General features: G+C 31.6%; 2 protein-coding genes across 2 annotated transcripts in view; both read right to left on the bottom strand.

Annotated features, from left to right (window-relative positions):
• LOC127731090 (uncharacterized) overlaps positions 1-5,452 on the bottom strand; it is a 117,839-nt gene extending 112,387 nt beyond the window's left edge. The window contains exons 1-5 of the mRNA XM_052239950.1: positions 5,275-5,452; positions 4,386-4,641; positions 3,241-3,404; positions 1,710-2,285; positions 1,268-1,426 (exon numbers count right to left, since the gene is read on the bottom strand). Of these exons, the coding sequence (XP_052095910.1) occupies positions 1,268-1,426; positions 1,710-2,285; positions 3,241-3,404; positions 4,386-4,641; positions 5,275-5,374 (1,255 nt within the window). The 5' untranslated portion in view covers positions 5,375-5,452. The remainder of the gene's footprint in view (positions 1-1,267; positions 1,427-1,709; positions 2,286-3,240; positions 3,405-4,385; positions 4,642-5,274) is intronic.
• A 57-nt stretch (positions 5,453-5,509) lies between these two features.
• Positions 5,510-23,999, bottom strand: part of LOC127727822 (uncharacterized) — an 89,497-nt gene continuing 71,007 nt past the window's right edge. Inside the window, exons 73-93 of the mRNA XM_052234937.1 lie at positions 22,794-22,967; positions 22,108-22,320; positions 21,767-21,809; positions 21,001-21,164; positions 20,323-20,493; positions 19,267-19,476; positions 18,773-18,815; positions 18,130-18,293; positions 17,293-17,457; positions 13,630-13,882; positions 12,909-13,078; positions 12,404-12,583; positions 11,853-12,111; positions 11,406-11,569; positions 10,559-10,729; positions 9,945-10,197; positions 8,809-8,972; positions 7,452-7,634; positions 6,984-7,236; positions 5,775-5,938; positions 5,510-5,514 (exon numbers count right to left, since the gene is read on the bottom strand). Coding sequence (XP_052090897.1) covers positions 5,510-5,514; positions 5,775-5,938; positions 6,984-7,236; positions 7,452-7,634; positions 8,809-8,972; positions 9,945-10,197; positions 10,559-10,729; positions 11,406-11,569; positions 11,853-12,111; positions 12,404-12,583; positions 12,909-13,078; positions 13,630-13,882; positions 17,293-17,457; positions 18,130-18,293; positions 18,773-18,815; positions 19,267-19,476; positions 20,323-20,493; positions 21,001-21,164; positions 21,767-21,809; positions 22,108-22,320; positions 22,794-22,967 — 3,566 coding nt within the window. The remainder of the gene's footprint in view (positions 5,515-5,774; positions 5,939-6,983; positions 7,237-7,451; positions 7,635-8,808; positions 8,973-9,944; positions 10,198-10,558; positions 10,730-11,405; positions 11,570-11,852; positions 12,112-12,403; positions 12,584-12,908; positions 13,079-13,629; positions 13,883-17,292; positions 17,458-18,129; positions 18,294-18,772; positions 18,816-19,266; positions 19,477-20,322; positions 20,494-21,000; positions 21,165-21,766; positions 21,810-22,107; positions 22,321-22,793; positions 22,968-23,999) is intronic.

The raw sequence follows: 23,999 nt of genomic DNA, 5'->3' as shown, positions 1-23,999 counted from the left end.
TGGTCAAGTAAAGCTGGTCCACTTGGAATAAGGACCAGAATTTGGACTGCTGTTGAAAGAAGTTGGTCAAGTAAAGCTGGTCCACTTGGAATAAGAACCAGAAATTGAACTGCTGTTGAAAGAAGTTGGTCAAGTAAAGCTAGTCCACTTGGAAGAAGGACCAGAATTTGGACTGCTGTTGAAAGAAGTTGATCAAGTAAAGCTGGTCCACTTGGAATTAGAAACAGAGTTTGGACTGCTGTTGAAAGAAGTTGGTCAAGTAAAGCTGGACCACTTGGAATAAGGACCAGAGAATTGAACTGCTGTTGAAAGAAGTTGGTCAAGTAAAGCTGGTTGACTTGGAATAAGGACCAAAATTTGGACTGCTGTTGAAAGAAAGTGGTCAAGTAAAGCTGGTCCACTTGGAATAAGAACCAGAAATTGAATGGCTGTTGAAAGAAGTTGGTCAAGTATAGCTGGTCCACTTGGAAGAAGGACCAGAATTTGGACTGCTGTTGAAAGAAGTTGGTCAAGTAAAGATGGTCCACTTGGAATAAGGACCAGAAATTGAACTGCTGTTGAAAGAAGTTAGTCAAGTAAAGCTGATTGACTTGGAATAAGGACCAGAATTTGGAATGTTGTTGAAAGAAGTTGGTCAAGTAAAGCTGGTCCACTTGGAATAAGAACCAGAATTTGGACTGCTGTTGAAAGAAGTTGGTCAAGTAAAGCTGGTCCACTTGGAATAAGGACCAGAAATTGAACTGCTGTTGAAAGAAGTTAGTCAAGTAAAGCTGATTGACTTGGAATAAGGACCAGAATTTGGACTGTTGTTGAAAGAAGTTGGTCAAGTAAAGCTGGTCCACTTGGAATAAGAACCAGAATTTGGACTGCTGTTGAAAGAAGTTGGTCAAGTAAAGCTGGTCCACTTGGAATAAGGACCAGAAATTGAACTGCTGTTGAAAGAATTTGGTCAAGTAAAGCTGGTTGACTTGGAATAAGGATAAGAATTTGGACTGCTGTTGAACATGAACATGTTGAACAAGTGGGAATGACAGGTAGTGGCAACAATTTTGCATACCAGTGGCTTCTCTACAGAGTTACTGCAAGGGTTCTTTCTTGTGCAGAAAGAAAGTGACATCATCATAACAAGATATGTTGGATGTAATATCACCATTCTGACCAGATTTGGCTGCATTTTATACGTCCCTTACTGCAAAATGGAAACCTCCTTGGCAAGGGTCTTACAACTGTGTAGGCATCTATATTCACCAAGATATAAACAACTTACCATTATTCCAGCCATTTATAGCTGGTATGTAAGGTGCCTGTGTCCTGTCACAACCCTGTAGGTATTCAGATACACCAAGATATTCCAGAAGCTGGGATATACTGAACTCTGTCAGACTAAACAATCCACTGTCATCCAGAAACTTGTCCAGAGAAAAATCTGTAATTATTTATAATATAAGTATGCATGAGTGTATACAAGACTTAAATAAGACAATAAAACAATACAAAAACTGCTTTATGGCGGATCATTGGTTTTCTCAGTAAAATTTAAAATTATAATTGAAGTTTGAATAATGAAGAGCTGAGATCAAGTGAACCACATGTTGTTTCCAAATGAATGAACATCTTGTTTGTAAAAGTGTAACTTCAAACACCACCCATTTCTTCAACAGTAGAAGAATTTAAGACTTTTAATAATCAGTAAAGTAAAGACTGTATACCTGCACTACAATCTACTGAGTGTGAAACCAGTGTAGGTAAGGTGGTATTCAGTTCACTGTATGCAGTATTGATGAAATACTCAGGTTTATAGGCAACCATCTTTAATAGATCTACATCAATGCCTGTTCCTATCCCTACAGTTATAATTTTAACGCCTTTACTGCTACATAATTCTGCTTGTTGTACAGCCTTGGTAGAGTCAGATTTCCCATCAGTCAACAGAACTAAATAATTGCCAGCATCTGATCGATCTCCTTGATTAGCTACAAACATCTGATTACAAGTGTAACTAAAAGCATCAGCAATGTCAGTATACATTCCATTCTTGTATACAGCTTTGGACAAGGTCTCTTTAACTCTTGTCTTATCATAGCCATCTTTTAGGTTTAAAATTGTTCTTGATGTTCCATGACCTTCAAACAAGGTCATTCCTACATTGATAAGATCATCACGGATCACTAAACTGTTCACAGTATCAATAATGGCCTGCACAGTATCATCAAAATGTTTCTGTCCAACACTGCCAGATTCATCAACAACAAATACAATGTCAGCTGGCATCACAGATTTGCATCCTTAAATTGAAATAAATGTATAATATATGATATATTAAATCATTTGAGCTACCATATTAGATACATTTGTATAATGGTACATACAGGTAATAATGACAAGTAAAACTCCAAGATATTCCTCAACATTTTTCAAATTATACAGCAAACTTTAAGATATTCCATAACATTTATCCAAATATGTAGTAACCTTACAAAGTATTCCTTCCATAAGGTGTATTCCAATTATACAGTTCACTTACTAGGTATTTTGTATGGCTATTTTTTGTATCGTTTATTCCAATTGTGTCATTTGGTCTCTTGTGGAGAGTTATCTCATTGTATGGTTTATTCCAATTGCACAGTAAACTTACCAGGTATTTTGTATGGTTTATTTCCAATCACACAGTAAACTTACCAGGTATTTTGTATGGTTTATTTCCAATCACACAGTAAACTTACCAGGTATTTTGTATGGTTTATTCCAATTACACAGTCAACTTACAAGGTACTTTGTATGGTTTATTCCAATCACACAGTCAACTTTATACCAGGTATTTTGTATGGTTTATTCCAATCACACAGTCAACTTACCAGCTTAACTTTTGTGCTGCATGTTTATATACTGATATGAACTCTTGCTTTATATGTTTAATTTATGTGTGCATGACTTGATATGTATGTTTTGTTTTATTTGTTGCTCTGTCGGTTTTAAAAGCTCTTCAGAGCTTATGTTTTATACTTGTATTTGCACATACCAACTCTAAATAAAGCTTTATGTCTTATGTCTTATGTCTTATGTCTCAGGTATTTTGTATGGTTTATTCAAATCACATAGTCAACTTACCAGGTATTTTGTATGGTTTATTCAAATCACACAGTCAACTTTATACCAGGTATTTTGTATGGTTTATTAAAATCACACAGTCAACTTACCAGGTATTTTGTATGGTTTATTCCTATCACACAGTAGACTTACCAGGTATTTTGTATGGTTTATTCCAATTACACAAGGGTTTTGGTAGCAAAGCATTATTAAATATAATATGTTGTTGGCAGTTTGAACCATCAGATTCCCAGCATACTTTCAGTGTCATTGATACAAGATACAAATCCTCCTCCTGTAAGTTATCTATCATAAATCTGTAAAATATCAATTTGTATTTACCATTTAAAATACATTTTATCACAATAACATTTCAAATGAAAAATGTAATTGTAACTACAAAGTTACATAGATATTCATATGAAACATAGTAACTGGAAAGTAAATAGTTACTGCAAATTTTAATGATTTGAAAAATATTACAGGATAAACATTTGAATAATCAAAACTCACATTTAATATTCTAGTACAGAATATACAGGTATTGTATTATACCAAAACTAATATATACAGGTGTTAAAATTTTTTTTTGCAAGGTTCATTCTATTCTATTTTTCTATTGAACTGTTTAAGAAAAATATAAAGTGTTAAGGCAAAAACCAAACTGTGATAAGTCAGTTGAAGAATATAATTATAAAATTATTTTAAAGGTAGCTCTTAGCAGTTAAGGCTTATAAATATTAAAAAAAACCACTTTTCTGGAATATAACACACAAAAATAATTTTAAATAATTACACAATTACACACATATTGACTTTAACTATATATGTATTGAAAATATTTTTTGCATAATGTTTCACCTCTAAAAATGTGTAATAAAAGTAGAAAGCAATATATCAGATATAGTTTTCACACCCGACAGTGACATATCTTAAACAGTAATCATATCTGACAGTGAAATATCTTATACAGTAATCATATCTAACAGTGACATATCATGAACAGTAATAATATCTGACAGTGACATGATACATAGTAGTGATACCTGAGAGTGACATATCATATACAGTATTCATATCTGACAGTGACAAATCATAAGCAGTATTCATACCTGACAGTGACATATCATATGCAGTATTCATACCTGACAGTGACAAATCATAAGCAGTATTCATACCTGTCAGTTACATATCATATGCAAAACCTGACAGTGACATATCATATACAATATTCATACCTGTCAGTGACATATCATATGCAATACCTGACAGTGACATATCATATACAGCAATCCTACCTGACAGTGACAACTCCAAAGAGGTCAAATTGATTCCATTCACCATATGTTACATCACCTAAAGTAACATCAAATTTGAGTTTCTCTACACCAAAACTAATCACATAGTTACAGGTATCAACTGAGAAGAAACTGTGGAAACTTCTTTTTATAAAACCAACATTTACACAACACTGTATCCCTGTACACGATTCATCAAGGTAACAGTTCATATCTTCCATCAGGGGAGGTAATCTAACAACACTATCTTGGCAACCTACAAAGAAAGAAAATAACTATAAGGCAAAATCTATCCCAAAAATATAGGCAACTGCCAAACTTTAATGGCAATCTAATTGAATAATTTTCAAATTCAGGTTGCCATGAAATATATACGGTACTTATTAATTATCTATTTTGTACAGTAAGTATGATTATACTCACATATGGCCCCTAAGTTTAGCTTAAATTTAACTATTATTACATTGAATCATACTTCAAACAATGACAAGATAGAAAATATGTCTTATTTTTTTATAATATACTGATCAGCATATTTTTTAAGTTGCAATAAACATCAATTTTCCACTAAACTCAACGACAACAGGCTATTTCTATTGATTTTCATGGGAGGAAAACTATAGAGTATGAGTTGACAGAACAGATCTTGCAACATTTTGTTTATTATAACAAATAACATCCAGTATCTGACTTGAATTTCTTTCTAATTTTTTGGTAATTTTCAAGAAATCCATGGAATTTAGGATGGCACACACTAGAATAGGACTTCAAGTGTGAAGTACTATACAGTTATAATAACAATGTATTTCTTTCTGGGAACTATAACCTGAATGTACAAAAACATTTTTCTATAAAAACCTAAATAAAAAAGCAACTAAAAACTGCTTACCTAAACTCCAACCTTGATAAGATGTGGCAAACACAGACCCTGGATTGGATGGATCACATTGTTTGTCCAATAAATACGTAGTCAGTCCTAAATCCTTCATCAGCTGTAATATACCTTCATCTGACAGGGTTAGGTTTGGACTGAAACTCTTCAAGGAAAACCATTCAGACAATGACCAATCTGAAAAATATAATGTTACATTGAGGAAGAAATTGAAACATCAGTAAGATGGCTATCAAACTGGAACAGATTGACTGCTTTATATTAAGACTGTAATAATGTTTTAGGGCTGAACCCAGTCTGAAATATACCAAAAAATAATGCAAATATCTTGAAATATTGGAGATAATAGAACAAAGTATGATAGATCAATAATTTTCCAATACAGTTGCACATTATGTTTTTCTTTGCTTTTTTTAAGACAAAAATGAGGTATAAAGTAAGGAAATACTTAATAAAGTAAAAATATGACAGTCTATAAAACTGTAGGTAAAACTTACCTGACTTCGACAATCCTTTCTGCCAGCTACACTGAAGTTTGGGGAGTTTAGTGTTAGAAAATATAGTGGCTTCTATTGTACAAGGTCCTCTATTATTAAAACACACCTGGATACCAAGGTCAAGGTAATATACATCTTCTCCTGGTATATCTGTTATCTTGTAGCTATAACAAGTCAATCATTCACTGTTTTATATATATCATTATTTATGATAATTGGTATTATGCAGATTTTAAAGTTTAGGAGAAAGATTGAGGTAACTAAGTAACAGAACTGTTTGAATAAAAGTGCATGGAGATAACAGACAATCACAACAAGGAGTATCTGCTTGTGGTATTTATAAATCTTGAACTAACCCTTAAGACTTTTACTTTCCATGATCAATAAGATGAGTGCCACAATTGGAGAAAGAACTTCTTACCCTCCCAAAGCACCTAATGTTAACCCTGTTTTTATATAGTTTGCTCAATCTGTAGTCTTGGGTGTATACGTTGTATCTTGTAGATGGTTGTTTGTCTGTTCATCAGTTTTCTTATGCAATGATGTTGTCTGTCTTTCTTTTATCATGGTTTTGATTGGAACCTTGATGCCTTCTCCATTTATTATCATGGTTTTGATTGCAACCTTGATGCCTTCTACATTTATTATCATATAAAATAAAATTGAGAATGGAAATGGGGAATGTGTCAAAGAGACAACAACCCGACCACAGAACAGACAACAGCAGAAGGCCACCAACAGGTCTTCAATGCAGCGAGAAATTCCCGCACCCGGAGGCGTCCTTCAGCTGGCCCCTAAACAAATATATATACTAGTTCAGTGATAATGAACGCCATACTAAACTCCAAATTGTACACAAGATATACATATATATCTACATATATCATCCTAATCAAATTGGTGTTGTAAGAAATTTCAATTATTGTTTAGCCTCTTTTACTCTTTTTCTCCTACTAAATAGAATTAAAAATAGAACCTTCAACCTATGGATATCATCACCAAGATGCAGAAGAACCAGATACATTGTTCACAGAAATTGTAATGAGGGTCCCAAGTTTTCAAGTAAGTTATTAACCTTGACACATGCACGATGTAGTAATGTCCAAGGACGTGACATTGTCTATAATCAAGATCAGGATTTGACTTTGAAAACATAACCACTAATTTTACTCTCTTTCTCAGAAAATCTTTAAAAAATGTTATACTCACTTAATATTTATTACTCTTTCCACATTGAATTGTTTCTGTACATTGAAATCTGTTTTAAATAAGGAGAACTCAAACTGGTAATTCTCTATTCCAAGTTTGAAGACTGAATTACATGGATCAATGGTCAGGTAGGAGTTGATATTTCTGTTAATCAGTGCAACAGGTGTACAACAGGTAACAGATGTACAGGTAGAATCCAGGTGACAAATCATACCACCGGGTAAGTCTGGTAACATTATCATGCCATCACATTCTACAATAATAACAAAACAGACCTTAACTCCTTAAACTGTGTTGTCTTCTTGCATTTAAAAAAAAAATGGAATTATTTTTATAAAAAATCCTTTAGAAATTTTAGTAATATTAAAAAAAAAACATTGTAATCATTGAGTATAATGTTGTTCGCAATACAAAGAGGGCTCCAGCGAACTGAAAACTGAAACATTTAAATCAACGTAATAAACATACCCGTGTTCCACCCATGACTATCAGCAGTACTGTATAGAGGACTGGACGTCAGATCACATCCTGGTTGTTGTAAATATTCAGCTATACTTAAATGTTCTAACAATTTGGATGTCATCAATTCTGACAGCTGTGTTACATTTGAAGGAAATCCCTGTTTTGTCAACCAGCCATTCAAATTGAAATCTAAAAGTAAAAATTTCATGATGTTGAAAAGACTCTTTCCTCTTTATATATGAAACACTCTCAAACATGTACATCCCCCCAAACAAGTCTGCTTCGCCTAAATGCGTCCATTTCGTTCAAACGTGTCCTTAAAATCACATATGGCTTAAATAAACATATCCAACTTCACTTCCTCTGATTATTGTCTGATCTGACATGACCTATTTTCACCTTGCCCACACAATTTCTATTCCGCCAAAAATGTCCAATTTAGGAGCCATAACTTCTCAAAACATTTAGCTCTAATATCATCTCTCTTACATCAGTAATGATTATGACATTCAATTATGGAGAACCAATTGAAGATGTCAGATTTCTTCTGGAGTTCAATGAAAAAAAAAAAAAAACTGCCATCCAAGGACATAAATGCAGATGTAATTTGGAAACAATTCCCAAAGATTATAATCATGTTACTGAGTTAAAAGAATAAAATCCAAAATGGAGACATCATAAAATTGTAGAGATGGTTAGAAGTTCAAAATGATAATAAATAATTAATATTTGAAGTAATATCCTATTAAAGAATCTCCATTTAAATAAAATATGTTTGTGGAAAAGTTATCTCCCTGAAAAATTGATAGAGTCAATAACTGTAGTATATTTCTTTTGAAAAAAATACATTTTCATAAATAAGATAAAATGCTATAAGTATGTGCATTTATAGGATAAATAATTCTCAGCTTTTTCTTAATGTTTGGAAATTTTACAAAACCTAAAAAATAAGCAAATATCCAAACCATTGACCTTCATAAATACTAGCTTGAGGTGGTACGTAACACTACAGGGAGATAACTCTGTAAAAATCAGCTGAACGTTTTAATCATGTTCTATTGTTAAGGAAATATTAAGCTTCTCAATGATCAAAATTAGTTTTTGTCAAACTGCTATTTATCAAATGAAATTTTTCCGATAAAGTGTGTTGTTCACGTTTTTTGAAATTTTTATATTTTGTCAAAGGGTCAAAGTAAGTATTTTGTCAAAATTTTATGAAAATTAAACAAGCCAAATTAATTATAGATAAATAAGGTGTTTGGTACCACCTTAACAATGAAATATTTCTTGAAACCAAAATAGCTAAGAAAATTAAAGGTTAAAACTTGAATGACCAATACTGTAAAATACTAAGGTTTCTTACTAGGGATAGGAAATCCACTGTTCAAGTCACAAAGTTGTTTAGAAATCTTTGTGTCTTTAAATACATCATAGCTGTATAAACAATCTCCTTTGGTCTCAAAACAAATCTCAAGCTTTAAACTGAATAAAATCTTCTCTTCAGCTTCTAAATCCTCTATTTTATAACTGTAGAAAGAAAAAAGACAAACTCATAACTGTACATAATCAACATTTGGAAAAGGGCGAAAGGTTACTGACAAGATTTTGTTTCACATAGAACTCAATTATCAGCTAGTCTTAGAGCAAAAGGGAAACATTATAAACTAGACATCATTAAGATGGGAGCCATCTCTGTGGGCCCAGCTGACCTTGAACTTTGACCTAAGAAGTTGTACAAACATTATGACACACCCTCTGGTGTTGGTTAATATACATAACAAGTATAAAGTATGAAATTATAATGGTTCTCTAGATATAGAGTGGACACAATTTGATACGGACGGACGGACAGACAGACAGACTGACCACTATAGGTCGACCCGCCACTAGGCGGGGCCCTAATAATTATCAAAAACAATATTTCATACATTATTTTAAGTAAATTTGGTCCTCAATATGTTTGTTTCTAGTCTTATCAATTAAGGAAAATATACCAATTTCATGTTTGTTTATTTGAATTTAAACCAAGACATAAATCATGTAAATTGTATACTGCCTAATTAGCTGTATGAAGTTTTCCTTTAGATCACTGTGACTTCACCAGTTTACCCAAAATATAGCAGAATAAGTATAGTCAGTCCAAGTTTTCTTTTAAAAATCAAGACCTTCAACTAATTAAGGTGCCCCGGTGGCCGAGTGGTCTAAGTACTGTAACTACTGTATCACTAGCCTGTGACACTGAGGTTGTGAGTTTGAGCACGCAGCAGGTGAGTTCAACTCCCATTCTTAATTTACTAGGATTGTCAGTTTTCCCACCAAAAGGTCGGTGGTTCTCTCCATGCACTCCAGCATCCTCAACGAAATAGCACAAAAGTGTTGAAAGTGGTGTTAAACACCAATCAATCAATCAACCAAATTAAAGTCTATTTCAGTAAATCTGATGAAAACACAAGGTTGGTAATTCCTTTCTTATCAAACAAGACAGATATCTATACTTACTTTAATCTCACCATATTTCCAAGTGAGACGATTTTCTCTGTATTATAATTGTAATGCGCCAAGGATTCATTGATGACCATGTTCTCCAATCCAATACTGAGTCTCAAATCACATATATCCAGTAGAAGATGTGCTTCTACATACATATCTAGGACAGGGATATACACACAACACTGTATCCCTGTACAATAATCTGGTAACCTACAGGCTAGATTCTTAGGGAGGGTAGGTAATGACAAGTCTGCTCCACACACTATAAAAGTCATACAAATCACTGATTAATGTTACATATGTTTACATTGAAATTACCAACAAAAAAGAATTGTTTTACAATGAATATTTTTTTCCGAAAACTGTATATGCAAAATGTCATAAGTTGATATCAAATGGTTTTTTTATTTTTAAATTGATAGGAAAAATAGATTTTTTTTTCAAATTTCTTCTGTCATACAATATCATTGAGATGTGCAAGAAAGCATTTTTGAGAATTTGTTTTTTTGCACTCTCATTTGTCCTGAGCCTTGAGAAGAAAACTAAATATAAAATAAAAACAAAAACAAATACCTTTGAGAGATTATTGTTATTAGGTCAGAGAGAAGAAGGTGTGTACTTACTACCTATGTCCCATCTGTCTGTATTTAACTGGTAGTCTGAGAATTGACACTGTGGACTCTGTAAATACCCAGCTATTCCAAGTTCTTCCATCAGTAAGTCTCTAGCATATGATTGTAACTGTAGTTTTATATCTACCTTATTCTTATCTAACCAAGAAGCCAGGGAAAAATCTATAGGAAAAAGAGTTCCAACTTTAATTTATTTCAATTATATTGTTTTTTTTATGCAAAAAAATAGGCAAATACATTTAAAAAAAAAAGTTTTCTATACAAAAACATTCAATTCATAGCAAAAAAAAGAAACAACACTTTTTTGTGGAATATGCAGTTACTGTAGATACAATGAAATGTTTGAATATTCACAAGGAAATCATTTTTTAATTGACTAAACCAAAAATCTCAGCAGAGCTATTGATATCATGAATTGGTTATTTTAGGTATCATTGATATATTGTAACTGTAAAATATGTCTTTGTTCACAAATAATTGAGTCATCCTGACCTTGCTGTAAGGTGTGAGCGTAGATCATCACCTTTAAGCAATTTTCAGATTGAAAACAGTGACATAAGTTCTATTTCTTTTAATTTATTTATAATTTCTGAAAATTTTATTGTTTATGTCTCATGTATATATACTTCTTTTAATTTTTTCTATCTAGATGACACAGTGACATCACATATGAAATTATGTAGTAAAGTTATATATTATGAACGAAGTTAATTTAAGATAAAAGATCAGATATTCCGCATTTATAAATGTCATGGCTAAAAGATGGCTCATTTCATATGGCCTTATTGTTACAAATTCTCTTAATAAACATTGAAACTATCTTTAAATAGACCTATACCTGGTATAGCGAATCCTTGATTGAAGTTACATAAAGGTTTTGGAAGTTTGACATTATCCAGCACTTGTATCTCCAGTTCACAAGGACCGTTAGATTCTAAACATACACTAGCTGTCATACTGACTATAAACATCCCCTCATTGTATAACTCTTCTATCTTATAACTGGAAAACAAAATCAATTCAAAACCTTTTTTGTCATGTCACATCAGAAAAAATTTAAATAGATTACCTTGGTGAATGATACATAATTAAACCATAATCTTGTATAAAAGTAAGGTTTACATTGGATATAAAAATTCCTAATAAAATTATCTCTCTTTGCTCCTTTTTGTAACTTTAAACTGGCTCAAACATTGAACAGGCATCAATTGATGATAAGATGTGTCACTCCATTTCTCTACAAAATTTTAATCTATAAAAAATCAATGATATCTACAAAACTTACTTTATGTTTACAAATCCAAACATGGAGAAAGAGTGTATAGCACCATACTCTATTTCCAGAATAGATATCTTGTGGATGAATTTCTCTATGCCAATTGTAAAGGTATTGTGACATGAATCCAGGTCTAAGTACACAGTAATGGCTCGTCCTAACTGGTTTATTTGGATACAGCAGTGTACACCTGTACATGTGTCCGACAGGTAGCAGGAAGTATCAGATGGTAGCTTCCCTAACATCACTGGTTTACTAGACATACATTCTGGAGAGAATATTTCACAGATAATTACTATTGCATTGACCTAGACTATATATTATTTTACATATTTAAGGTTTACTGCAATGTAAACAGAATATGCAGCAACTGTGAATTCCAAAACCTTAAAAAAATCACTCATGTAAAAACCAAAAAATAAAATGTTTTAAGTTTCCAATCTACTTTCTATATAGTAAAAAAAAAATAACAAAAAGGAACTGTACACATTTGTCTATATTTTTAGTACAGTAAATTAAGGATTTACATTCTTTTAAGAAGATTTGGCAGTAATACATACTATTTAAATTCCATCCCTGATTATTTGTAGGAGAATACGGTGTAGCCTGTGCATCACAGGGGGGTGACATCATATACTGATCTACGCCAAGTTCTCTCAGAAGTTGTATGACAAAGATATCCTTTAATGTCCCTGTGTTCACTATACTGTTCTCTGTTAGCCAGCTGGTAAAGGAGAAATCTAAAACAAAATACCAACAATACAGTAAATCATTTAAAGTCATGCATAAATAAAAAAAACTTACTTGTATTTAGCCTTGGTTAAGGAGTTCAAAACTAAACTTATGACTGGGATATTGGTTACATTTCTATTATTGCACAGTTATTGCTCAAGTCACTCATTCTGAAAGTTTACATGTTTTCTTTGCACATTACCCTGAATGAGATGTTGTGATAATAATTACTTGATTAGTTTAACTGTGTTTCCAAACAAAAACTACTCTCTTGTCAAGACAGTGTGGGAAAATATCTTTGTTAAGTACTGCAGTTCTTCCACAGAAACTTACCGTCCTGTTTGAATCCCATGTCCAAGTTACATAGTGGTTTGGGAAGTTTAGCATTCTTCAAAATAGTAACATTAAAAACACAGCTATTGGGATCACTCTGTTCCAAACAGATATGTAAGCTCAGATCTACCATAAACATCTTCTCACTTCCTAAGTTGTATATATTATACCTAAATGAAAATAAGTTTCTGATTTACATAATAGGAGAGCACTGATTATAGAAATAAGAAAATAACTGGTATGTTGTATAAAAACCTGAAAGACATAATGCTTTGCTATCATCAAATAGGGATCTTCCAAGGCAGTTAGTCTTTCTAAACAGTCATATCAAATAAGGAATGTGATGTTCAGTAATTTGTTAAGAAAATGGTCCATATCCTACTTGGAAGACCTGTCAATAATTCAGACAGCAAAGATAGGCATTTTATACACCATTGTGTAGATAAATTAATGAAGATTTACAGCATAATAAGTTTAATTTACATAGACCACCACTGATAGAGAAATGACAAAAATATTATGACCAAGTGTCATTACACGAAAATGCAAGTTGAGTAACTTGTATTAATAAAGGTATAAAGGTAGGCTGAGACAAGTGGCTGTGGTTTCAAACCATTATCATGGCATATGATTACATTACTTCCCTTACAGTTTGTCTTCATGACTGAAGAAATAAAGTTCAACTTTTAAATCTAATTTGAACAATATTTTAAAAACTTACTTGAAAACTATTCCACCTTGTAGTGTAAACTGTTTTTCTTTTCCCCATGTGTATTTCAGTAAAGATACATGTACTTGTAGCTTTTCTATACTTATACTCATGGTGTAATTGCAGGGATCGATTGCTATGTGTGTACTAATAGAACGACTGATTAACTTTATGTCTGTACAACAGGTTAAGGCTGAACAGTCAGTTGGCACAACACAGGATACTGATGATGGTAAAGTTAGTGACAAATCACTACTTGGACAATCTAAAATAAATCAAACAAGCATTCTGAGAGTATTGCATGGCAATACATAGTCCCCTACCGGGTAAAAATTCATTATACTGGAACAAAATGCTAACTTGTTCTATAACTTGTCATGGTGTAAACAAAAAGTAAATATCATGTCAATATCTTCAAGCATGACTAAAAACAGTGTTAAAAACTGATTATAAGAGTGAATTTTTCAAGTCCAAGGACCATAACTCTGCACAAAATTATTAGACCGAAACAAAAATATGAACTTGATCTGTAACTTGTCATGATAAAACTATATACCAATTATCAATCAATATCATATAAGCATGATGAAAAAACATTAGATATGATTAATAGTTCTCTAAAATTAGATATGATGTAATACAGTGTATATCTATTTTCAAATTATAATCAAATATAATTAATAGTTCCAAATATATTTTCTTTCATTTGTCACAAACTAATATAGATTTGTAACTTATCTATAAAATGTCAACAACTTTTATCTACACAATGTAATGTATTGAAATATATACATTAATAAAAATAGATTATTATCTAATTAAAGGATTTCTCTTCATAATTTTTTTATATATATATATAGCATTCAGAAAAGTAGTTTATACTAAATACATGAAACAACAAACAAACCTGCCAAAAAATTCTTCAAATAATTTAACAAAGAATGTCTTTTTAAAAATGAGTTATCTCCCTTTGTACAGAAATATGGTTTAACATAGTACTCTAACATTAGATATGGTCCAGAGTTATGGTCCATAACTCTGGACTAAATCATCAGACCAGAACAAAATTCGAACCTGATCTATAACTTGTCATGATAATACTATATACCAAATATCAAATCAATATCTTCAAGAACGAAGAAAAAAAGTGTGGAAAGCTGATTTTCTGGACTGACGGATGGACAGACGGACAGATGGACAGACGGACAGACGGACAGAGTGCAAACCTAAAGTCCCCTTCGACTTCGTCGGTAGGGGACTAATTAAGATCAATTCTAAATCTGGACATTCTAAAATATAAATCACATCAAAATCCAAAATAGACATAGAATAAAGACTTATAAATATAAGGATTCTACAAGACTTTATATAGGTACTGAAGCTAGAAATAACTATAGTAAGGATTGTACATTGTGTAGGGTTTGCTATTTTTAATATGTTTTTTAATGTTTTTTTAATATAGTTTTTTTTTCTTTTTTTCTTGTTTGCTTTTTAGGGGGGTGGGGTTAACAAATAATCACAATCTTAATTTATTTATATAGTACTGTATGGTAACATATCGCACAAAATAATTACACTTGAAAGCATTTAATGACAAAAATGAAAAGTCCCCACATGGAAAATTTGAGACATAAAAATTCAATTCTGTCCAAAATAGGCATAATGTCAATAGATATAAACAATTCACCAAAGTTTCTTGCAAATTGGTGAAAGTATTTTTGAGTTATTGTCCGAAAACTGGAAAATCCCCCTTTTTTTAATGAATAAAATCCCATAACTCAGAAACTAAAATCTAAAATTTATAATCAAAGAGCTGATAGCTCTGAGGTGGAAGAAGATGCATCTCACGGTAACTTGAATTACCGTGAAAGCAGCCCACACCAACCCAGCCTGCTCTGTCTCATTATTGCTTTTGACGTATTTTTTCTTCAAAAATAATATTTTTTAATAATACTCATGTCTCAACCAAAACTGACTATACTAAACTAAAAAATCTACCAATACTGTAGATTCAAATTAAATTTTCTATAATTCAATACATTCGTCTCAGTATGGTCAACCTGATGCAAGCAATTATACTAGTAATTGATTAGGTTTCACTTGAAAGTTTTTCTGTCAAATGTAAATAGAACCACTAATTTGCTGTTGTTAATAATATCTGTTTTTCATCTAACATGTCTAATATTTTTACACAAAAGTACAAGGGTAGGAATGCACTTTTCTGTCAGGCATCAAACGGTCATTTTCTGAAATGTTTCATGAATGATTGACGGCAACAAATTATTGGTTCCGTACTCGAGGGTCGTAATGGGGGTACCTTCATGACGAATAAAGGTAAAAAGCTGGACTATTTATATGTTAAATCCCGTTTTTGATCACTTCAAACTTTGAAACGTAATGGCAATAAAGGTAATCATTGAGGACATTCTGACAATGATTGACATAAAATATGCGTACTTTTGATATGGATTCTGTCAACTGACATTAGTTCATGCATTGATATTTCTGTCAACTGACAGTGCATTGTTTGAAGCGAAAAGCACCAGCAGATTTACGTGTGCTTTTGACTCTTTATTATCGCAATAACATACTGAAATATATTCTAACTTTCGTTTGAAAAAACGCATGTTTTCTAAAACCGGAATATGACTTGATTGCGTTAAAGATCTGAACACAGACGGAACAACTCAAGCATCATTGAGTTGAAGTCGTACTCTCAGCGTAGATACTTGAAATTACCATAAGATGCATTGTTTGAATTAATGAAAATTCTGTTTATCATTATTTTGAAACTTTCGGATGCACAATTAAATTTCCCATTTATGCACATGCGCAAATACGAAACCAACGAGGTTTGGATTAACCCGAATAATCCAGTTATTTAATTCCAATTACTCCAACGAGAAACGGCAGTGGATAAAGGGCGCTGAATCATTCGACTTAGTTTCGGATTATAATTAAATTAACACATGCAGACTACCAAATCTACTTTAAAAACATCTGGTTACAAGTAAATAATAAATAATGTACATGTAAAATGAGATGAAATCTTATAATTGACATAATAAAAAGGCAGATATTAAAACATTAAAACATGAGAAATTATACCACTAACGATAGTGATTGTTTTTCAAGTCTAACTGTACATTTGTTTTATACAATGATGCAGATGCTATTTGACTAACTCGAAACCGATCATGTGTAAACATCGGTGTCAAGATATGGAACGGAAGTTATGAAATAGTAAAGCACAGAAAATGAGACGGCAACACACCTGGTGACGGTTCAAAGATTTTACAGCCGGCAGTATAGGATTTCAGAAGACTTCAAAGTCTTCTTCCACCAAAAACCGAAAGGGAGCTCATGTCAGTAGATATAAGCAATTCACCAAAGTTTGATGCAGATTGGTTAAAGCGTTTTTGAGTTATTGTCCGACATGTTATCGACAGACGGACAGACAGACGGACAGCAGTATACCATAATATGTCCCGTAATTGGGCGTATAAAAATGATTAAAACATGTCCAAACAAGAAGGAGCAAATCTGTATAAAATCTGCATGCAAATCTTGAATATTTATAAAAGAAAGCTGTTGAAGATAAGGATGACAAAAGCTAGATACAATTAAATAGCTATACATTTTTACAAAAATATGAACATGCACTTTTTCACTTACCATTTCTCCAGCCAGTAAGGAAAGGATCCCTAGTTCTGTCACACTGGTTATCCAGGAAGAACTCTGATAAACCAAGTTTATTGAATAAAGTCTGAGTTACAGATGCTGATAACTGTTCTGATAATTCTTCTTTCTGTTCCTCCAAGAATTTTGTAAGTGAAAACTCTATAAAGAAAATTGATATTAAATTCTTTAAAAGTTATCTGACTAGACTAGCAGTATACTAGTAATTCAAACAATGTTAATTTTGTTTTTCTTCACAAAACTTGAACTGTCTGCTCATTTAACACACACAGAGGACCTTTGAAGGTACATCAATATCTCATGTATGGGTGATTGTTTTTGGACAGTGAAAGTAAACATTGAAAAGAAATATTACAAATACTAATTTTGACAAATACAAAATAACAGATCATTTATTGAAATCAACCAATTGCTAATATGCTAAATATTAATTATTTTGTCATGTTAATTTTTTTATAACATTTTATCCAATTGTAATGAACTTGACTTTAAACTATCTTTATACTTCACTTTTTTACTAATGTTTGCATTTTTGTTTATCCTATTCTAATATATGGGCCTCAGGGACGATGAGCTGTATAACTAACTGTGTAGACCTCTTAAAATAAAGTATTGTTAAGATTTCCTCTTTAGATGATTGCCCCTTTTTCAGAGTGTGTTCCTGGGGTATGATATATGTTTAAATGGAAACATTCCTACATGTAAAGAAAACTTGTATTGTATAACCGACTTTCCAATCTTGTGTGTTCAGAGTTTCAGGTGACATCACTGAAAATTCCTCTTCTTTTAAATTACAACTATCATAGGACTTACCAGGTATTTTAAATCCTGTTCCCCAATTACAGAAAACTTTTGGAAGTTTATAATGATCGAAAACCTTCATACTCAAATAGCAGGTCTTCTTTGATTCAAAACAAATACTTATATTTAGGCTTATCTGGTATTCAGATGTTACTGATAGATCATCTATAACATATCTGTAACAAACAAGAAGAAACATGTGTACAGCTAACAGTTGCTTCTAAAATAGCACAATAATGGAAAGCTATACTGAAATTTCATTATTAAAAAGTATTTTTAAGGTTTATATTTTATGTGATTCAGTTCAGATACAAATAATGGATCTTACAAAGCCCATACTGATGTGGGGCATATAGTTTTATTAAAATAATTTTGGAAGAGCAAAAAAATGTGAAAAACATTGAAGATACAAGACTTTATTTATCTAAACTTCCTGTATCCAATTTGATGATCAGGCTCCATTATAATGGAATGAGAAACGTGGAAATAGAACTTTCCTGAAAAAATTGTTGAATGCAGAAATTGTTTAGAATAGTTGTATACAGAGATATATGATAGCACCTGGATCTCAAATATATAGCTATCTTTATTTTTATCAAAAGTAGACTAAGAGCGCTAAAAGACTCATACAACAAAATGTCTATATATTACTCACTCAAGTCTGACAACATTCATCAGATATTTTTTCTCAAGTGTACCTGGATTAAAAAAAAACAATAATAAATGATTATTCTTAAGATATAGCCATTTTGAAAAGGTCTATACTGCAAACAATTTTTTCTGCAACTACAATATATATCATATTAGGTTTCTTTAATGTTTCAGCAGTTTACTTATTTCTTAACCTAATAAAATCTGATCACTTTTTGTAAATGCGAATCATTGGGTTCACATCTGACATAAGGCTTCTAAGAAGTATTATCTGTCAACAGTTAGTTATTCAGAATTTCAGAGGTATGCTATATTGATTTTTTTTTTGTATGTGTACTCAGTAGTCTTATACAATTGTCCAAGAATTATTTGAAAACTTACACTTTGACTATATGCATTATACCATTAAGCATTTCACTTGCCAAAAAAGTATGGTACTTTACAAGTACATCAAACTGTTTCTAACAAACTATATACAACCTGTTTCTAAGATCTCACCCCACTTGTAGTCTAGAATGTTTATTTCCTGTTTCAACTTTTCAATACTAAATCTAATCTTCTGTTGACAAGCATCCATTTCAATATTGGCAAAGAACGATCTTTTCAGAAAATCAACACTGACACAACAGCTGATATTAGTGCACGTGTCATGCAGATTACAGACTGTAGAACTGGGTAAAGCTGGCAGGGATAAATCCTGGTTACATTCTGAAACACATAATTTTGATTGTCAAATAATAATTAACAAACTTCAAACAAGTTTATTGTTTACATGTATATTTTAAAAATTACTAGCAACTGCAACATTACAAAAAGAATGTTTAATCAATGAATACAAAAAAGTAGAATTGTTTAATTCCTGCAAAAAAATGCAGAAACAATATTATTGATATACCTTCCAAATCCCAAAGTTTTATGGAATTTGACAGTTTGAAATTTACTAATCTTCAAACAATTTTGCTTACATACATAAGAAAAAAAAGACAACATTCTGATTTTTTGTTCTATTAAACCTTCTACAGTCTCTCTTTGCATCTTTTTTGTGTGATAAAGTAAAACTGTATTATCTAAATAAACTTGCAGCCAAGCTTATACGAAAAATCAATTATATTCAGTAAGGGACAATTACCCTTGTGATGAATTGACATATAGACATGTACAACATAGTTATATTGCAATTGAAAAACAAAGTGATGCAGCCTTTCACTTGGTGCTGAGACATTATATCTTCATTGTTCCCACCATTTTTTTGATTTTTGAATCTTTATAAAAAATGTAATTCCATAATTTAATACTTGGTGCAGCCAAATTGTGCTTAGATGCTGCAGCAGTATTCTTATAACCAAATGTAAGTTATATAAAAGCTTGATTTCTGTTTCAAAAACTGCTAGGTAAAAATGCACAAATGATTTCCAAACATTTCCAAGAGTTACCTCCCATTCCCCAGCTTAACCCCTTAAATAAAGATTTACGACATCTTTTCCCTCTAAATTTACTGCATGTTTGATAATCGATTTTTAAAATATAGATGAACATAAGGCAACAAAACCTTACCAGATTTCCAACCATTTAAATTAGGTGTAAAGGTAGCTGATGTAAGAGAGCAGGGCTCTTCTCTTAGGTAACCAGCTATACCAAGATCTTCATATAATTTCTCCTTGAATGAATCTGTCAAATTACTCACTAATTCTCCAGCTATGGTAGTGTATTTCTCCAAAGAAAAGTCTAAAAAGGTTATAAATAGAATTAACAAAATCGTCAATTACTTAAATAAGCACAGTATTTCACTGCAAATTTTCATAACAAATCTGTTTCACTGATTTTTGCTTTTCATCTTTTCTTTGTTCTTTTTGTTTGTCACTAATATGTCTTTTCCTAAGCTTTTACCCAAGAATTATCATAATTGTTTAAAACAAAACTAAATTGCATCTGGTGTGTTGTTTTTATATTCTTCTTAAGTCTACATGTTTTTTTAAATTTCTCTATGCATACCTGTCTTATGAAAAATCCAGAGGCACGATTGTCCACTGAAAAGTTTGGAATACAAATGCTTATGAAGAAAAAGCCATATATATCAATGAGACATCAACCAGAAATAACCATAATATACCTAGAAGTCAACATACAGTCCTTAATAAGACTCTGGTAACAGACTAAACATGTACCCCTCTACTATGGTAGATAAGGCAAACAGATCTCAAGCAGATTAGAGATCATATACTCGCTCCTTACCAGGTAAAGAAAAATCAGCTTCCCAGTCACACATAATCTTTGGAATAACGGCATCTTTAAACACTACTGCATCATATAAACAAGGTCCAAAAGATTCAATACAAACGCTGAGGTTCACATTGACCTTGTATTTCCTTTGGGACTGTAAATCCTCTATATTGTAACTTAAAAAAAATATGTCTAATTAAAAAAAACTGTATAATTTTGTAACATATAAGAAACAATATCAATATAACTTGGCTGCATCTTTGTAAACTTTTGAAACAACTATCTTTACAAATAGACCTAATTATAAAACTTATCAAATAAACACTAAACAGTTATAAATTTCCAACTCATTTGAGTTTGATTAAAAGGTCTCAATATAAAAATAAGGAGATGTAGTATGATTGCCAATGAGACAACTATCCACCAAAGTTCAAATGAAGTGGATGTAAGCAATTATAGGCAACCGTATGGCCTTCAACAATGAAAAACCCATACCATATAGTCGGCTATAAAAGGCCCCAATATGAGAAATATGAAACAATTCAATCGAGAAAACTAACAGCCTAATTTATAACAAATCAATTAACTGCCCTTATCAAAAGCATTTCACGTATTAAAAAGCTATGTCTGGATATGACAAAGTAAGGCAACACTCTAATAGTTGGACAAAGCAATAAAAACTGTCCACTATTGTCATCAATAAATCATGATCATATTTCATTCTTTAATCATATACAACTTTTAAAGTGAAATGTTTTGTCATACTACTTAAACTCACCCTATTCTTACAAGTCCTTTTAGATTAAAGTTCTTTGTAGTACCTGTCAAGTGAAAATAAAACGTTCATATTTTCTAAATTGATTCTGTATTTTTTTTTTTGCAAACCAAAGACTTAAAAATCTAAACAATACTCATAAAGCAATATTTTTAAATTTCATTGCATTATGTCATACTAATATGAAATACATAGGGTATTATTTAAATCTGGAATAATTTTGAATATTTGAAAATTGATAAGAAATGTATGATGAAAACTATCCCAATAAAGGAGGGTTCACTGATATTTTAGTATGAACTAACCAACCTCTCCTTAATTATGGAGATTAAGATTATGCTTACCAAACTCATAGTTAATAAGACTGACAGGATCTATTTTTAGCTTCTCTATTCCAACAGTAAACATATTGTCACAGGTGTTAATGTCAATGTAGGCATGAAATGATCTGTGAAGAAAATCTACCTCTATACAACAATCAATGGCAGTACAATGATTTGGTATTCTACAAGTAGCTGGTATATTCAGTGGTTTTAATGGTACACCAAGTGGACAGTCTACAATATACAACAATGTATTTATTACCAACAAACAAGGAAATGAGCCCTATACAGTAATCAGAATAGTGATAGAGTATAGGGCTAAACCTAGTGGACATTCTATAATATAACAATTTAGTCAACCATTTCACTATTATGGGGTTACAGTAGATTTTTATATAGCATGGTGCTGCCAGTTTGATTTTGATTTATGAGTTTGACTATCCCTTTGGTATCTCCCACCTCTCTTTTACACCAGTACAATATCATAGAATATTGAGGGATCACTTTTTGATATGTTCTGTGGGAAATATTCTGACTTGGAGCCAACCAGTTTTTGTTCTAACATATGAATGCAACATGCTTGTTAGAGAATCAGAGAAAAAAAAAAAAAAAAAAAAAAAAAGAAAATATCTGTTTTCTGTGTCTTCAGTTTGACCAAGGAAAGATAAATCATTGGACACTATCAAAAGTAAAGAACAATAACATACCATTCTTCCAACCATTAACAGATGGACTGTATATAGAACTAGACCTCTCACATGAATTCTCCTCCAGCAAATGTCCTATACCCATTTCCTCTAATAAATTCTCCCCCATTAGTTTTGTTATGTCTTCTTTTGTTGGAAGAGATACTTTCTGAAGGAATGACTGCATAGAAAAATCTGAAAAATGACAGAAAATGATAGATTCTTATTTCATGGTAGATTTTTACGGTCAAAGACTGCATAATTCAAGTTTTATATACTGTGGATTCATTTTAATTGTTTTCATGGGTAAAGGTAAATACCGAATTCAAATGTTCAACAAATTACAAATTTTCTATAGGCTTTGTATGCAGAGAGTGGCAAAACTACGAAATCAAATATCCCTGAAAATGCAAGTTTTCTTCAATCCACGAAAATTGATACCCACGAAAATAAATGAATCCACAGTAACATATTATTGAGAATCCAATGTAACAAACTACATCTATCTCTTAATGACAAATTGTCTCAATGTTTGTTGAACTTTGTTTTTTGTGAAATATGTTGAAAAAGAGATGTCAAAGGGAGATAACTTTGTCATGCATTAAAAGTTCAAAGATTATCTAACATTGTCTCCTCAACATTGTTAATTTTGTAATTATTGTAGAAAATATGTAAAGAATCTGTTTCTGTCAGTAAACACAGCTTACAATCATTTAACAAATTACATTTTAAGATCAAACCTTTTTTTACGCTAGTGTCCCTTATAATTTTGTATGACTTCTTACCACAAGGAAGGTTGAATATTGGATCTTCATTTAAATATAATTTTTACCCTGCACCTGCTTTATACTAACATGTGTGGATCTATTCACCATTTGAACAGATTAAAGAAATGAATTTAAATAGTCATTTGAATTTTGTGGAGTATAATCTTCTGACTCTTTTGAACTACCTGAGATCACCTCAGATTTTTTATGGGGTTGGTGTTGCTCAGCCTTTAGTTTTTTTTTGGTGTAAAGTTTTGTAGACTGTTGTTTTTATTTCTTACCATGATTTGTCTGTCTCTCTTAACCTAGTTATAATTCTCCCTTTGGTATCTTCAGTTTGTTTTTGGAAAAAAATATTCTGTGATTAATTTGTATTTTAAATGGACAAGCCTCTTAGATATCCAAAGAATCATAACTATTTTAATATATATAATAACTTGATGTGTCCAGATGAGATTAA

The sequence above is a fragment of the Mytilus californianus genome, unplaced genomic scaffold, assembly GCF_021869535.1.
Source record: "Mytilus californianus isolate M0D057914Y unplaced genomic scaffold, xbMytCali1.0.p SCAF_2, whole genome shotgun sequence".
Classification (NCBI taxonomy): Eukaryota; Metazoa; Mollusca; class Bivalvia; order Mytilida; family Mytilidae; genus Mytilus; species Mytilus californianus.
Note: the sequence above shows the minus strand (reverse complement) of the source record. Positions and strands in the feature narration are given on the sequence as shown.